Source organism: Strongylocentrotus purpuratus, unplaced genomic scaffold (assembly GCF_000002235.5).
Source record: "Strongylocentrotus purpuratus isolate Spur 01 unplaced genomic scaffold, Spur_5.0 spur5_scaffold_6, whole genome shotgun sequence".
NCBI classification, from domain to species: Eukaryota; Metazoa; Echinodermata; class Echinoidea; order Camarodonta; family Strongylocentrotidae; genus Strongylocentrotus; species Strongylocentrotus purpuratus.
In genome coordinates this window covers 38,582,600-38,599,740 of record NW_022145612.1, presented here as the reverse complement: position 1 = coordinate 38,599,740, position 17,141 = coordinate 38,582,600, and the positions used below count along the sequence as shown (strand labels likewise).

The 17,141-nt window shown below is 37.1% G+C and overlaps 1 protein-coding gene across 1 annotated transcript; it reads right to left on the bottom strand.

Moving 5' to 3' along the window:
- Window positions 1-126: 126 nt before the first annotated feature.
- On the bottom strand, window positions 127-16,779 carry LOC576856 (amidase). The gene is made up of 13 exons (XM_030972559.1): window positions 16,681-16,779; window positions 14,272-14,354; window positions 13,411-13,508; window positions 12,622-12,758; window positions 10,354-10,526; window positions 9,618-9,757; window positions 8,568-8,768; window positions 7,696-7,770; window positions 6,921-7,086; window positions 6,401-6,460; window positions 5,466-5,560; window positions 1,268-1,454; window positions 127-963 (listed from the first exon to the last, which is right to left on the bottom strand). The coding sequence occupies exons 2-13, from the start codon at window positions 14,312-14,314 to the stop codon at window positions 767-769; spliced, it is 1,572 nt and encodes a 523-aa protein (XP_030828419.1). The 5' UTR covers window positions 14,315-14,354; window positions 16,681-16,779; the 3' UTR covers window positions 127-766.
- Window positions 16,780-17,141: the final 362 nt, after the last annotated feature.

The following is a 17,141-nucleotide window of genomic DNA, read 5'->3' as shown; positions in this document are numbered from 1 at the left end:
TCTTTTAGTTTTTGAATTATCGCATTCCTATCATGTCCTAATAATTATGAGTGACGTTGAAGATCTTGATTTTTATAGTGATGTAATTTCTTAAAATGGATCCAGCAGGCGGCCTTTTTAAAAGTCATCCAAAGTCCTTAACGTCCTGTCATTTATAAGTTAGGATTGATCAAGGAGGAAGGGGGGGGGGGCAAAAAGAAGATTGATGGGACTTTTTAAAATTTATTGTCAGGAATTTTTGTAGCCAAAACGGCATGCTAAACGTCCTGATGACCTGTTTTGGGGGCTCATCACAGAATTTCGAACTCAGTTGTGCCGCCCTCCCCGCAAGGAAATCATGGACCCGCCAGTGTCGTCACAATGTCTTCAAACCGATATTAGGCATAACAGGTAAACTGAGTCTTCTTTTTAATTTTTCACTTTGAACCATTCTCGATTTTCTCAGCGGCCTGAGCGACTTTGAAGATGGTGATCTCATCGCGGTGTCTTCCTACGAACATGAAGCGACAGTTCAACATTTTTGTTTTTATTTTGTTTCTACTTCGTCTCATTCTTGGCTCGACTGCCTGAGCAACTTTGAAGACGTTAAGTTCATCAAAGTGTCTTCTTACCAACATGAAGCGGCAGTTCAACATTTTTGTTCTTAGTTTGTTTCTACTTCTTGTCCTCGACAGCCTGAGCGACTTTGAAGACGGTATAAGTTCATCGTAGTATCTTGCTACCAACATGAGACAAACAGGTCAGTATTTTTGTTCTTATTTTGGTTCTACTTCGTCTCATCCCTGATTTTCTCGACAGCCTGAGCGACTTTAAAGATGGTGAGTTCATCGAAGTGTCTCCCCACCAACATAAGACCGACTGGTAAACCTTCTAGGAAGCCTGCATTGACGCTGAGGGCGGGGTGACCGGACAAGTTGAAAGCCGCCGTATTCGTCGTCATCCCAAAACACTTTCCGAGGAATTCTAAAGAAAGAAAAAAAAAATCAATGAGCAATAGATTCGAGGTATCATAATGATATGAAAAATGACCAAGCTAACGTGGAATAAAAAGGACAGAATAGAACAGAGCAAAACAAAACAAAAAACGCCAACAAAATAAAAACTAAAAACAAAGAAACAACATATAGAATATCAGATTATCATGAATGGATATTTCTTGTGTTTGTCATGGATAGTAAGATCCAATTATTTGCCATTTAGCTTCACAAAAAGGACCCTGATGAAAAATAGAAATTTCCAATAAAGAAGGATTATAAGGACCTATCACCTGATAGGGTATCATCCCGATACATGAGTTTGTCGGTACGGTAGGGCGTGGTCGGCAAGGCGAGAACGTCGACTTTCTCGAGGGCGTGGTCGTAAGCTTGGCGAAGACCAAACACAAGATTGCGCCCTCTCGCATGAACCTGATTCTTGTAATTTCTACTCAAGTATTCACTCTGCATCAGGACCATCTATCCAATATATAACAAAGATATATGAAACAAGAGAGGGAGAGGTAGAGAAAGAGAGAGAGAGAGAGAGAGACAGGAGGGGGACGGAGAGTGAGAGAAAGAGGGAGAGAGAGATGACAGAGAACTATCAACTCAGCGAGCCTATATATAAAACGGCCCTTGTAACCATTATAGACATTTTTATGTAAGAATGTCGATCAATGAGCACAACCAGGAGGATACAAGTCATGTACTAAGCGAGCTTGCTAGGTAGCTCGTCAGTGGAACTACTTCGATTTACATTACGATTACACCTAGTTGGAGAGTTTTTTTTTTTTTTTATGGTCAGTTTTTATTCTTTTCTCTCTTGAAACAAATTATAATCATAGTACAAATTACAATCATCATATGTAACTCTCACTGCAAATGTGATGACATTATAAATCAGTATAAATTTTTGTCTTACAAACGGCTTCAAAAGAAACTTACATAGTTAGTTCCTATACATCATATTTGAAACAAAAATTCATATTTTCAAAGAAAACATATGCAGTTGTATAATCCAATTTTGTTTTGTTTTAACAATGTAGCAACTTATACTTCTTTTTATACTGTTGTCCTGAGAGAAAAGTTTTCTCTTTTTGTTAACCCTACCCTACCCGACCTCTCCCTTATCCCCATCCCCCCCCCCCCTCTTAACCGGTGGACGACTGGCTCTGGGTTCCAATTGTTTGTCTAATACTCAGGTTTTCCCATTTAGAAAAATGAATAGTGAGAGTTCCCCTCATTGCTGCCAATTTCCTTTCTTCTATTTTATCCCCTATTATACTATTCTTTATTTCATTAAAAGAGGGTGGTTTTTTAAGTTCTCTATTTCTATAAATCAGATATTTAACAAGAATTAAAACATGATTCATTAATTGATATTTTCCTTTATTTCTCTCCTCTTTCCCATACAGAATTTCCTCCAAACTACAGTTATGTATTTCAAAGTCTAAAAATCTCGCGCACATTTCCCACACTGATTGTGCAAATTCACAAGTATAGAATAAATGTTTATATGTTTCTTCATCTTTTTCGCAAAATGAGCATAAGTTAGTCGAGACAAGACCAAAACGGAAGAGGTGATGATTTGTATATAATATATTATGTATAAGTTTGAACTGAAACTCTCTTAATCGACTGTTATAAGTGTACACTGTCTTAGTCTTAAAAATATGTTTTCTATTTCCTTACAGGAAAAACCATAGTTCCTTCCAATTCTCTCAAAAACCAGAGGTTTAAAATCATCTTTCTTTATTAATTGTACATAAATTTGTTTTGATTTCAAATCAGCTATATTAGTTGTTTTCTTCCCCAAAGTGAAATCAGTTCCAGAATTATTTTTTTCTTCTCCCTTTCTAAAATTATTTTTCCAACAAACTGGTAAACAGGCATAAAAGTGCTTGATCTTTTCAATTTCATTTACTTCAACACCTAAATCGATAAAATGCCTGTCACTTTTTAGTTTACCATCGTTTTCCAGAATATGTTTTAATTTGTAAATTCCTTTGTCATACAACCTCTTATCGTATATACAACTTCCTTTATATCGAATAAGTTTATTATTAAAAATTACCACATCACCAATGTCTATACTCCTTATATGTCTCGTATTCACCCAATCTTCTAATAAATCCATATAAAATTGTGGAGCTGTCACTTTTAATAAACTTGGTATATAGTCACATGAAAATATCAAATCTCCACCCACGTGTTCAGTGACAAAGTTAAAATATTGTTTCCATTTCATGTCTTCATCTTTGTTTAGAAGTTTTTGAATCCACATAATTCGCTGCGATTTAACTTGTGCAGAAAAATTTAACATCTTTAACCCCCCTTGGTTATAGTCTAAGAACATGGTGTTTCTATTGATTTTATCTGTTTTTCCTTTCCACATGAAATCAAAAGTTAATTCATCCAGTGAATCATAAACCCATTTTGGAACAGGAGTAAGTGACGCCCGATAAAGAACTTTAGAATAAATGTGCACTTTCAATAGTTGAATCTTACCCATAAGTGTTAAATCCCTTTGCTTCCAAAAATTTAAAAGTGTTTTTATTTTACTTAAGATTTCTTTATAATTTAGATCTTCTTTCTTGTGTTCATCGAGGGAAAAGAAAATCCCTAAAACCTTAAGAAAGTCAACTATTTCGCCAAAAGCAAAATCACAATCTAAACGTTGACATGAACCTAACCTTAATATTTTAGTCTTGTCGTTGTTTATTTTCAGTCCAGAAATTTTTTCGAAATCTGCAAATAATACTTTTAACCTATTAATTGATTTTTTATTGCGAACAAAAATTGTCATATCATCCGCATAAAGTACTAGTTTAGTTTCCTTATCTCCAAAATTAATTCCGTCCACCAATTTATCTATTCGTAATTTGTGTGCCATTACTTCAATACACAAGATAAAGAGGTACGGAGAAAGAGGGTCTCCCTGTCTTACTCCCCTTTCTACTTTGAAATAACCAGTGGACCCTCCTTCATTTAATACACAACTTAGAGTGTTCATGTATAAAACTTTAACCCACTTTTGAAAGGACGGACCGAAACCAAATGACGACAGAACTTTTTGAAGAAATTGATGTGAAATTGAGTCAAAAGCTTTTTCGAAGTCTACAGCTAACAAAAAACCAGATAAATTGTAACGGGATGTATGAAAAATAATATCATCTATAATGCGAATGGCCTCACCAATATTCCTCCCTTTCATGTAGCCCACCTGATCTCCCATAATGATCTCATTTAATACTTTCTTGATTCGCTTAGCCAAAATTTTTGTTAAGATTTTATAATCGACATTAAGAAGGGAAATGGGTCTATAATTTTTCAGTGAAAAGGGATCTTTCCCATCTTTAGCGATTAACGTAATTACAGCTTGTTTTTGAGACGATGCTAATTCTCCTAATCTATATGCTTCATTCAAGGCATCTTTAACTAAATCTCCAATATTCGGCCAAAAGGTACGATAAAATTCTGAAGAAAAACCGTCATTTCCAGGTGATTTGTTTTGTTTTAATTCTTTTAAGATTTCTCGGCATTCTTTATTACTTATAGATCCTTCACAGTATTTTCGAGATTTTTCAGTCAATTTCGGTAAACCTTGAAAGAAACTATTATAACAATTATCCGAGCACTCGTACTCTACTTTACTGTACAACATGCTGTAAAACTTCCGGATTTCTTCAGTTATCCTTTTTTCATCGCAGCAAATAGCACCATCTGAGGTTTTAATTTTTTTAATAGTACTCTTTCTTTTGTTATTTTGCATTAATTGATTGAAATAACGCGAATCCCTTTCTCCGCTTTCGTACCACGAGGCTCGTGATCGAATCCTAATTCCTTCATTTACATAGCTATAAACTTCCTTTAATTTCTTTTTTGTATTTTCCAATTTTTCTAAAGTATCTGCATTAGGGCTTTCCGTCAATTGTTGTTCTAAACATTGTGGATCGATGTCTTGCCAAAAAATGTCTTGCCAAAAAATGTTTCTTTCCAAAAGATATCTATTTTCTTAAATATCTCGTTTATTACATTTATTTCGATGTGCTCCAAATCAGTTTAAAATCTGAATTTGTGTATGTGTATAAATGTAATAGTAATTAATAATTTTCATTTATATATATATATATATATATATGCATGAAGATAGCTAAATTATGTAATCTACGGAAACGAAACAAGTCATAACCAAACGAAAATTACTATTTTGTAGGTTTATTATTTTATCATCGTCAAATTATAGCCATCATATTTTGTAACCGATTTACGTTCTTCGTAACATTTCTGGGCCTTTATTCTATATGTGAGCGAAACAAAATAATATCCATGTCGAACTTACATTTGACAAATAAATACATTGAAATTGGATTGAATTGAAATGACGTCATTGCCGCGAGCTCGGATTTGAACTCTCAACCTCTTGATGGGAATCCAAGGAGAAAGAACTAACGATGCAACGACACGTTTAATCTGAGGCCTACTTACTTTCATTGTAAGCGGGAAATCGTCTGGTCTGGAGTGAAACAATTTTCCAAACTCAGTGACGAGACTGGATGGATAGAAACCTGCACCGACACACCCTTAAAACGCATACAAATATGAACAAAATTAGTCTTGGTCCGTAGCAGAAAGCATCGATCGGTACAATAGATTATTGTTTCATCAAGTCTTTATTCCATACAAAAGAACTTGTTTACCTACCAAGTGCATTGTCCTTTTACGAATGCACTTATGGCGGTCATACGAATACTTACACAATTCATTTCTCATTATTGTGATAACGTTAGATGGATATCATTATATACTACGAATTCGGTGTATATCTCAATAATTCACAACAAAAAAAGAGTAGTGTGGGAAATAAAACAACAGTTGTCATTTCCAGCAAATTTATATCTTAGATAATCATCTGATCGTAATGGGTACATCGAGATAAATAATGGAACACAATCGGACGCAGCTTATAGTTTCAAAACAGTCATGTTTTACACACATGTTTTATGAGGCGTATCTGATAACTGATAATTATATGCTCTAAAAATTTAAAACACATTTTGTTAGTACGAAAAAAGAAATGGACGAAAATAAGGGTTACTTAGGATACTAGAACTGAATTGAATTTGCCTATCTATATACCCCATATATGTTTAGCAAATTAAAACAAGTTCTGAGAAACACGCGAAGGTAAATACTGGCCACCTGTCTGTTTTACAGATTTGATTGTTTGGGTTTGGCATTGATTGGATCGTTTGGTTGGTTATTGCACGTCTTACAAAGAGTAATATTTCGAGAGGAAATAGAACTAAAGGTGACTAAAAATCTGTTAAGTAGGCCATAAGTTATTTGTCTCTGAATATAAATCTTGAGTATCCCATCAATGACCAGTCCCGTGTGACGCCGCTCCATAATGGTTTACATACCTGCAGGGCGTTGCATATAAGCGCCTGTACCTTCAGCCAGAGTGCCGTATATGTCTTTGGCTGTATTCGAATTAATGAATAAAGACAGGCCACTGAAATAACTAATTTATGAATCCGTTATACATGTATGAAATGCGATGTAAACTAATAAAAAAAAATTACTGCCACTTCCTTGAAATCACTTCGTCAAAGATGAACATTATATACTAGCGTCTGATAAGTATTAGGCTATGTTAGTATAACAAAATACAAATTTTTCGAATTTGTTTTGGGAGTTACTGTAAATAAGGATTGAAGGCCTCGTATAGTTGGTGAAGAAGCTCACCTTTCCGGTTATGGTCCGATAATAAAATTAACCCAAACATCTTCCTTGGCTACAAATTCCCCCTACCCCCTCACTTTTAAAATTCCGGTACAGCCTATGACATTATTATCATTGTCATGATTTAGTTTATTTTGACACGAAATGAACTGATTGACTTTTCACCAGACTTTAGGCATACAAAAATAAATATTTTACCTCGGGAATGCATTGGTACAGATATTCTTTCCACGATGGCGCCAAGACTTTCCATATTTCTGACCGTGGTTTCCACCAATTGATTGACAGCTTCTTCCGCCCCTGGCATCCCGAACCCTTCCTCAACCAGTCCAATCTTCAGCCCTTTGATACTCGCTCCCACTAACTGAAAACATATTTCAGACGAAAATTTGACATAGATTACAAAGCAAATTAACGAAAGGGTGAAGCGAGCATTGTACACTTATTTACATTATCAGATTGTTACATTTCAATCATTTTCATTTTTATTTTCGGTGCATTTATTAAGTACACAATAAAACTAATAGCACAATGTTGATTCGATTATTTTACATTTTTATTTCGATTTTAAAAAGAACCATTCATTGGACTGTTATACAATATTCACATGGACTAAAAACATAAACTCCATGCCCCATTAACCATTCCCGAAATTTGTTTAGTTTGGCATCACAACATAGTATTAATATCTGTGCGACGTTACAATGCGTATGATCAGAAACTTATTGAGAAACTATCTATTCTTGTCAATATGTGCAAATTTCAAGACGATGCTGAGTAATTCATTGATTGACAAATGATTTCCTTACTATATCAAATCACCATACCATTTTGTTTAATTTGTTGAAATTTGATCTTGGTGGGGGGGGGGGGGTGGTTGCTCTCCGAATACTTCAGTGATGAGAGATATAAGTAGGGAACTGTTTGAATTTGATCACATCATTGAGTAATTAAGTTGTAGGTTAAATGCTACCTGCTTGGTGTACTGTGGTACAGTTGTATCTGGGTGTTGTCTTTGATCGAATCCCCTGTCATACCCAGCTATCACCTAAAAAGAATCACGAACTTCCAATCTCAATAACAACAACAACAACAACAACAAAGAATATCCATTGATTTAGTATAGAAATTTACCTTTGAAAGTTTTTACCATTACCATTAATACTCTCGTTACTTTTTCCCAAACAAATCAAAGTTTACTTTTATGCAATATGATAATTCACATTGGTTTATTTAGACGGCGACTAAATAATACGATCAACTAGAGTGCTTTTATATCTTACATAAGTTTAATTTAAATAGTGTTAAAAGTACCAACGAGAAGACAAGACATCCACGGCCAATGACCTTGTCTTGGCAAATTCCTTGTGGAGTGGGGATTAGCAAATGTATCGACTTTTTGTCTTCTCACACTTTCGTCATCAAATCCACGAATAAGAACAGTCTTCCTCTACCGTAGGAAGTCGAATTGACAAGATAAAATAATGACTCCTTTTTACATAATCTGCTCGCCCCAGGAAGTCGATTTGATCAGACATCTATTTTGTCTTCTCAGTCGCACTAAAAGAGCAATCTGATCCTTGTAATAAGTTCATTTGAATGAAAGCAGAAAAATAAGATAAACAGAATGGGGAAAATTTGAAATAAATCGGACCTACAATAAGAAAATTAATACGTCTCTCAGTGTTCTTCCGATTATATTCAAACTTTCACCTTTCTACTTCTCTGATTTTCTTTCCTGTTTTTCTCTGGACCAGTTTGCTACCAAAGTCCCCTTTTGGTCTGCTTTGTATTTCACTATTCCAAACAATTCATCAGAATAAAAAGGAGTAAATGTTGGCGTACCTCAAGGAGCAGTGCACAGTCCTCTACTGTTCTAGCCATCGGCCCTATATGATCGATGGCAGGATCTCCTTCTATGGCTCCTGTGTAAGGCACGAGCCCATAGGTTGGTTTAAGACCAACTACGCCGGTCCAGCTGGCGGGGACTCGAAGTGACCCTCCCTGGTCACTACCCAGTGCCATGTCTGCCTCCCCTATAGCCAGCTTAATCCGTACACGCATCACAGTCAAGAATAAATAGAACAAACATTCGTTAATAACAGTCCTGAAAATATGTTTTGGCGAAATTTCTCTAAATAAGACTATCGCAACTAAAATAATTTGTATAAATATAAAATCTATATATATTTATATAATATGTTAAATGTATTGTTAATGTTTGAATCCATGAGAGACAAAACAAATAACCCTTGAAACCTTCAAACCTCCACATGTATCTAACCAAATGTTTAAAAATGCGACACCTATATTCCCGGAAAACTACTCTCGTGTAACAGGGGTAGTAGACGATATATCGATTTTAGGGTAATTTTCCGATGGTCTGTGACAATAGTTCTAGGGGTAGTTGTCCTAGTCCTAGAGCTAACTGTTTAACATTAGTTGCTTTATGACTAGTTGTCTAGTTCTCTTGGGTGGTAGTCTGTAAGTTTTAATAATAATTTTGTTTACCCAGGGAAGTCTCATCAGCATCAATACGGTTCTCCCTGAGCGCCCTGCAATTAATATCAAGCAATTGCCAGGTACCCATTTACACCTGCCTTTGGGTGGCAAATATGGATTAATGCCTCGCCAAAAGACGCTATATTGTGCCGAGCTGTGATTCGAACCCTCAACCATCAGTTGTCCGTTTAATGTATAAAGCCTCGTCCCGTTTATGTAGCGGTAAACAACTGCGGTTCATCGCGTCATTTATTTCTAACCAAAACAAATGCAGAAATCGGAACTCTTGTCCTATAGGCGTGTATCATCTAGTTATCTAGTTATAATCAGCCAGGATTTTCCCTTCATTTTTTTAGAGAGTCTAAACATGATTTTTAAAAATGAAGACCTTACCACGACAGCATTGCCCGAACTGGATCCTCCTGCCGATCGCGTGGTATCATGAGGATTGAGTACTGGACCTTGAGCTGCGGTAGAACTGCAAGCAGAGAAGCACATATCCTCACAAACTGTCTTACCCACGATCACACCACCTATTAAGAATAGGGGAAAATATACAGTTCCATGTATTGGTTGCCGACCAAAGTATTACTCAATTTATATATTTTGTTCTCCCCTAACTTTTGTCCAGTTTATCTCGTGTTAGTAAATGGTATCGTTGAGAGCTAGATATGTCGCTGTGCAAGAAAAAACACTAAATGTATAACATTCCTCCTGACATTAGGACATATAAATGCTGGAAGTTGGATACAATTAACTGTGATTATGAATACTGGTAGTAATCAAGTTTTAAATGAATAACAAAGGTTATCTTGATTTTTCTGGAATAATGACAAGAAACAAAAAATCAATTCCAACGGACACCTATTGCTCAAGGGAAGGAATTATTCATTATCTTAGTGACCCGGCGTGTGCTCAAAGGAATTTTTCTTGGCAAAGTTGTCGAATTAAGGCAGCAACTTGGTTTGTCGTTAGGTGTTAGGGTTAGGGTGTTGTTCTGAGTTTTAGGTTGATAATTCGGATTGACTACGGAGGTTTTCATCGGAACCCCCCCCATCCCCAATGGTTCCTATATGCCCCCTCAATACCTGGGCCCTTGCTTCGCAACTGGTCATCACAATATATTTACCTGCGTCCAACACCCTAGATACCACCGTTGCATCATAGCTAGGTGTAAAACCCTCCAAGGCATGACTACCATTCATCATTGGCATGCATGCTATAGCGATGCTATCTTTGATGGCTATTCGTTTTCCCGTCAATCTACCACGATCGGCACCACGAATTTCACATCGACGGGCCCTGGTTAAAAAAGAGGATTTTATAGGCTCTGAGGTTATTTCATTACCATATATATTGTCAGAATAGAATCATCGTCTGTGAATCGTCGTCGTCGTCCCACTCGAGTCACGACTGACCCTTTGTGACCCTATTGATGATGACGTTCCAACCACTTTTATCTTGGGCATCTATGAATACATGATTGTAATACTCTGGATTTGATGGGTGATTAGCCTATTCCTTACTCGATCTTCTCCAAAATAAGTCTTGCCTTTACTAGGCCTACCAAGAAGCTAAAGATAAATCCTACCACCGTCACGATATGCCTACCCACCCCTCGGACGATTCGACAGTATTTTACTTCATATGTATGATGACTCCTTGGTAGACCATGTAATGGAGTAATGGACCCTGGTAAGACCAAGGAATTACCGGATTATCAACGTCTCGTAAAAGACATTCGCAGTCGCGTGCGGTATTTTGCCTTTTTTTCGTTCAGGCCACACCGCGTTAATCGCCTGGAGCTCCTCCAGCCATAGTTTTTTGTCACAGTATGTTACGTAATCTCAAAGTCCCTCATAAATCTTCTTCCAGCATAATCATTTGACCTTATATCAACTTTCAGTCGCGTGCGCGGCACCTAGCAACTCAATTACCTCCGGCCAGACTTGTGTCCTTAGGCATGAGGTCAGCTTGCCCTGATATTTCCTCTTGACCCAGTAAAAAAATAAGAGCTGCGTTGAAGAGTTCAGTGAATGTTACTTCTCTGATAATGTTTCGGCCTTATTGTTTTATACAAAATTAATGCTGTTGCTTTGAAATAGTAATATTCTGTTTTACTTGATCATTATTTTTATAAATCATTGTAATGTTTCATAACGTTTGCTTCTAAAATGAAGTCATTATTAATGGTAACATTAACCTTATTGTTTTATACCAAATTAATGCTGTTGCTTTGTAATAGTAATATTCTGTTTTACTTGATCATTATTTTTATAAATCATTGTAATGTTTCATAACGTGTTTGTTTCTAAAATGAAGTCATTATTAATGGTAACATTAATATTATTGACTTTGGACTACCTAAGACAGTGTTTCTTGACCTGAGGATCATGTGAACCCCAAATAATTCATTATATTCATAACTCAAATTAATTCCATATGAACCTATTTGTAGTACAGTAAAAGATCAAGGGTAACGTTACAGATCATGGACTGCATGACGAGAGGTGCGGGGAGAGGGGTGACGGCATTGACAAGGGGCGTCAGATTGGGTCGTGGGGCCAAATGCCACGTTTCTCAAAACCTTCATAAGTACGAGTTTACCGACATTCTATTAAAACGCTTTTCAATGGGATGTCGGCGAACGTCAATAGGGACTTTTAGATTTGCGTGGACTGATACGTGTGACGTCCATTCAAGAGAGTGCATTAACAGGACGTCGATCGTAGCAATCCACGTTGTCGTTGTGCAAATCTAAAAGTCCCTATTATGACGGTTACGCGAAACGCTGCCCAGGTGTATATAGAGAGCAATCCTTTCCGCATACTTATAGTGTATTGGTGAACAGTTTGTAAACAGATACTACCAGGCATGTGTGAACTAGTTTAGGTTTTTTGTGCCCCTCCATACCAAACATTATGGAAGAATGAACCGAATTAAGACAAGGTACATTGTAAGTATCATTTTCCTCGATATCTGGACTAAGCCAAATTGTACAAAGTATAGGGCTATAAACATAATGCGAAAGGGATAAATGTATTACTATATATTTTGCGATTGTATGAGAAAAATTTCTTTGGATTTGCCCTGCCCTCCCCCCCCCCCCCCAAAAAAAAGGGGAAATGGATTAACCCTTACCTAAATTTGTTGCTGTTGTTAATGTTTCTGTCCTCAGAATCTGAAATGGATCGATCGTTTTCTTAGCTGAAGTTAATTGATTACAGACTTTGTTTTCCTTGCTTATCAGTAGTGTTTGGATGTTAACAAATTTGCCATGAGTACAAGTCATGTGGAAATACAATGAAGCACATTCATCAGCTAAAAAATCAACAGAAAACAAAATAAAACAAACGAACAGAAAGGAAAATGCATAAAGAGGATGCCTCGTATTTACCAAGCATTGTAAGAGTTGTCGGCTTTGGACGGTGTTTGACCTGGAAGTCTTGGGTATTTGGTAGTCAATGTCGGTTCGACCAAATGTTCGATGCTATTCATCGCATCAATATTTCCTTTGATCATCATTTGATATGCCTGTTCAACAATAAAGGTACAAAGTGCACATTTCGATTGACTTCAATTCCATTCGTACATACAACACAATCATGATATCATATTTCATAGTAATGGTGGTTTGACATGATGTAGGAAACGGACAAGGCTTCGCCGCTTACTAGTCTGGTTATTATATCTATTAAATGAAATCATGAAGTATATAATCTTGATCTTATACCAGTAACATAGGATCTAATCTATAAGCAATGCGGACTGGTACTTGAAATATTGGGGAGTTTGAAGAAATAATAATCACGCATTATTCATAGTGACAAAGTGAAAGTGATATCAGAGGCGTAGCGTAAGCCTAGTAATGAGGGAGAGGGGGAATGGATGGGAAACAGAGAGAGAAAGATATATATATATAGAGAGAGAGAAAGATATATATATATAGAGAGAGAGAGAGAGAGAGAGAGAGAGAGAGAGCGCTCGCGAAAGAAAAGTGGGAATGTAACGTGAAAGGGATTTGAAACGACCCCCTCTCTCAAACTCCCTTCACTCGCATGCTTTGTTCCCTCGCATTTCATCCACCTATAGTCTAAAGGACAGTGCCCCCTAGTACGCAATTCCATTCCTCAATAGCTGGGCCCACGCTACACCGATGAAACCAAGAAAAAACTGAAGCAATTACCTTTAGTTCTACGTCGTCCATGTGAAAGCCCAGACGAGTTGCAATGTCGGTAAGTTGCTCCGTGGTGGGATTCACGACAGATGGACAGCTGTATAACTCTAGTTTGACGAAGACAGTGTTATGTTAGATGTAACTAAGGTTTTATGATCGTGTTAAAGCCTTGGTTCTTCTTTCCTTAACATTATGATCACCTTCATCACCATCATCGTTATCATCATCGTAACCATTGTCATCACTACCATCATCACCATCATCATTATCACTGACGTATTAATACAAATTTAATCATGTTTATCCATTTTGTTGTTGAAATAAAATTAATAATTATATTGCAATTCGATTCGATTTCATTTTTTGTTGAAAATGTGATTTATTTGTGCACCTAGATATTTGTTTGGTCTCCACTTGTAAACAAATGTATAGCATCATAGTCCGATTGATCAATGAGACTAATGCTCGTGTGACAACGGTGTGAAAAGGGGGAACTTCACAGTATTGACTAATAACACAGTACTACAGAAAGAATTACTGTTTGTCTGCCGCACCACAGTGCAAACCTGGAAAACTTGTATAACTTGTGATAACACCGTTTACACCAGGGACATAATCATTTTAGTGTGACCTAATACCGTACGTATTACAAATTGTCGGCCCCGCAGTATGATACTATCATGATTATAGTATCGACTACGCCAGAATACAACAATTTAAAAAAAAAATGTAATACTGGCAGACCTAAACGAATTCCCCTTTTAATAGAAAATCCTATCAAAAATCAATTAGGCCATTCTGAGTCAGGTAAAATCGAATCGTGTCACAAAGTCCAACTGAACAAGGAAAGTAAAAGGGAACAAATCTTACCCTTGTTGTCCACTTGTTCCCCATCTTCCTTGTCTGACGCCATCTTTAATCAGCAATGTAAAATCTGGAATACGCACTTCTGTCTGCAATAGTAACAAATCGGTCAACTTCATTCACTAAATGTGGCTAAATTATCAAGACGTTGTTAGCACAGACAGTTGATTAAAAACAGTGATTTTGAAGAAGTTTACATTGAATATTATTGAAATATCTTCTAAAACTTTTGTTAGACAATATTTTAAGGGACCACTATTTAGGATGGTTTGTACTATTCGATGCAAATGAAATGTAAATCCAAAGGCATAAATTACGGCCTTTTTTTGGGGGGGGGGGGGTCAGTCATAATTTGAGCACAAGGCGTCAATTTATGACTGACGTAGTATCGCGTCAGTGACTCTAATGCATTATGACTTGTATGAATGATATCGTACATGAAGGGAATGTAAAATGAACACTGTCTAAACACTGCTTTGAATTACCGGGAAAGGAGGGACCCCCGCCCCCCCCCCCCCCCCCCCCCCCCCCCCCACTCCGGGGTCGGAATGACCGCATGCGTGATGTTACCAAAGTCCGGCTCGTACATACAAAAAATTGACTTTACACACCGGACTTAGGGGGTGTTTTCAAAAAGAGGGAACACGCATATGCGTACCCTAAATAACACTGAGTGGAGGGGGGGGGGGGCCGGGGAGGGACCGCATTCATGTTCCCAAAATCTCCGATAAAGGGGTACTTTTCACGCAACAAAGTCCGGCTCGTAATACACACAAAATCAGCCCGTATTGACTTTACACACCGGACTTCAAAGGGAGGGAACATGAATACGCGTACACCAAATAACACTGAGTTGGGGGGGGGGGGGGGGGGGGGGTCGCAGGTATACAAACACAATCGAAGTGATAATGAGTCACCCTGTCTAAATATCAGAAATAAATAAATAAATAAATAAAACTCCGTGTGCAAAGGGCAATATGGGTCAAGAATCAAGATTCACCTGCGAAATCAATCACATACACTCATTTGGACTTTGGCAAGAGAGCCTGGATACGATCACGGTCGTTTGGTGTTCAGTTAGAAAATATACACTGCAATACCTAATGGAAAATCTCTCCCAAAATTGACCGTCGTCTCGATTCGCTTTACTCACAGACTTTGCAGAATATGGGCATAAACTTAAATATTTCACACACGAAAATGCTCTGCCTTGGGTATGTACACGACGGACTAATTCTGACAGGCACCAGAACCTGTATTATACAATGCTAATTTTTCTTTAAAGTGAGTTACTACAATATCACTCACTGTCCCTTTGTAACAGTCTGTATATGTACATGTATATGGTTTTTGTAACTGAATAATTATTGTCTTGTATTCCATACTTCATTAGATGTTTCTCTTTTAGCTCTCTTTCTCTTCTTCCTCCCCCTCTTCCTCTTTCCCTGTCTACTCCATTTCTCTTCATCTCTCTTTCTCCTGCATAGTTTTCTGTTTCCTTTTGCTAGCTTCGTCTCCTTCTTCCGTATTATATGCTCATGTTTTTTTTTTCTACCAGTAGGGCCTTTTCTTACTAGAGTACCTTTCTAAAGCTCCTTCCATTTGCAAACTTTCCATTTTGTTTTATACGTTATTTTATAAGTCTTGTATATACATTTAACTATATTGTCAATATGGCTATGTAACGAACATAATCATGTATCATGTACGTTTATGCTTGCTTTTGAGTCAGTACATGGAACCGTACTAAACTGACAGATGATTATCGCGTGACAGGAGCAAGGACAAGGGCCTGATTAAGGAGTTTTAGATTTGCACAACGACAACGTGGATTGCTACGATCGACGTCCTTATAATGCACTGCCTTGAATGGACGTCACACGTATCAGTCCACGCAAATCTAAAGGTCTCTATTATCGAAGCTCGGTTTATCACGAAATGGACTATGCATATAGAAAACAGGGGCCATAGTCCATCCGAGGGCCATACAGATCGATTCCTTAAACTATCCAACAATACACCCGAGGACATATAAGGGTAATATAAGCAAAGTAAATTAAATAATACATATATATCTACCTCTTCAAGACCTTTAACATCGAGGTTTTCCCAGGAAATTTTGCTCACTGAAACGTTTTTTATACACACAACACAAAAATTGAAACTCAATGTTCATTTGCACGTACCTTGTAAATACCTCAGCCACACAGTATACTAACCTTCTGCCGAGCTCGAGCTCGACCCGTGCATTATGTGCATATTATGATTCTGACCTCGATACTGTAGTAGGCTTATTATATCTTAAATAGCTAGCAGACCTCGCCGACATACAAAAACCCTCCAACAATGGCAGAAAAGATAGCAGCCGTGAAAGACCTACAGAGGAATAAGAGTAAGCTATAATATTTTACTTACCTAAAAATTATGTGAGCATTGGAGTGTACATGTATGATTCATTGAGGCAAAGTGTAAAAGCTTAGATTGTGAGTGTGTACAGGCTCAATAATATAAGTAGAAAATACATGTAGATCTATGTCTCCCTGCATGTTAACGGCAATACTGCCCGAAAATACAGTGGGAGAAATTGTTTGTAGAAAACACACACTATGTGTATTACAGGCCTGTTTATACGCACAGTCCTAACGCACAGTATACCTTTATCGCAGGATGCAGCGTCTTTTCACATTTTCCATATTGCTCATATTTTCCACATTTCTCATATTTCAAAACGCTAAAATTACGGTTTTTAGATTCTAGTTGAGTTCTGGGAAGAGGTGAAAAATAATTTGTGAATATTACTCATTCTTATTATGCAAGTATGGGAGAACATCAGTTAAGACATGTTCCCTGAAAAGCATGGCTCTTCAAATATGCCT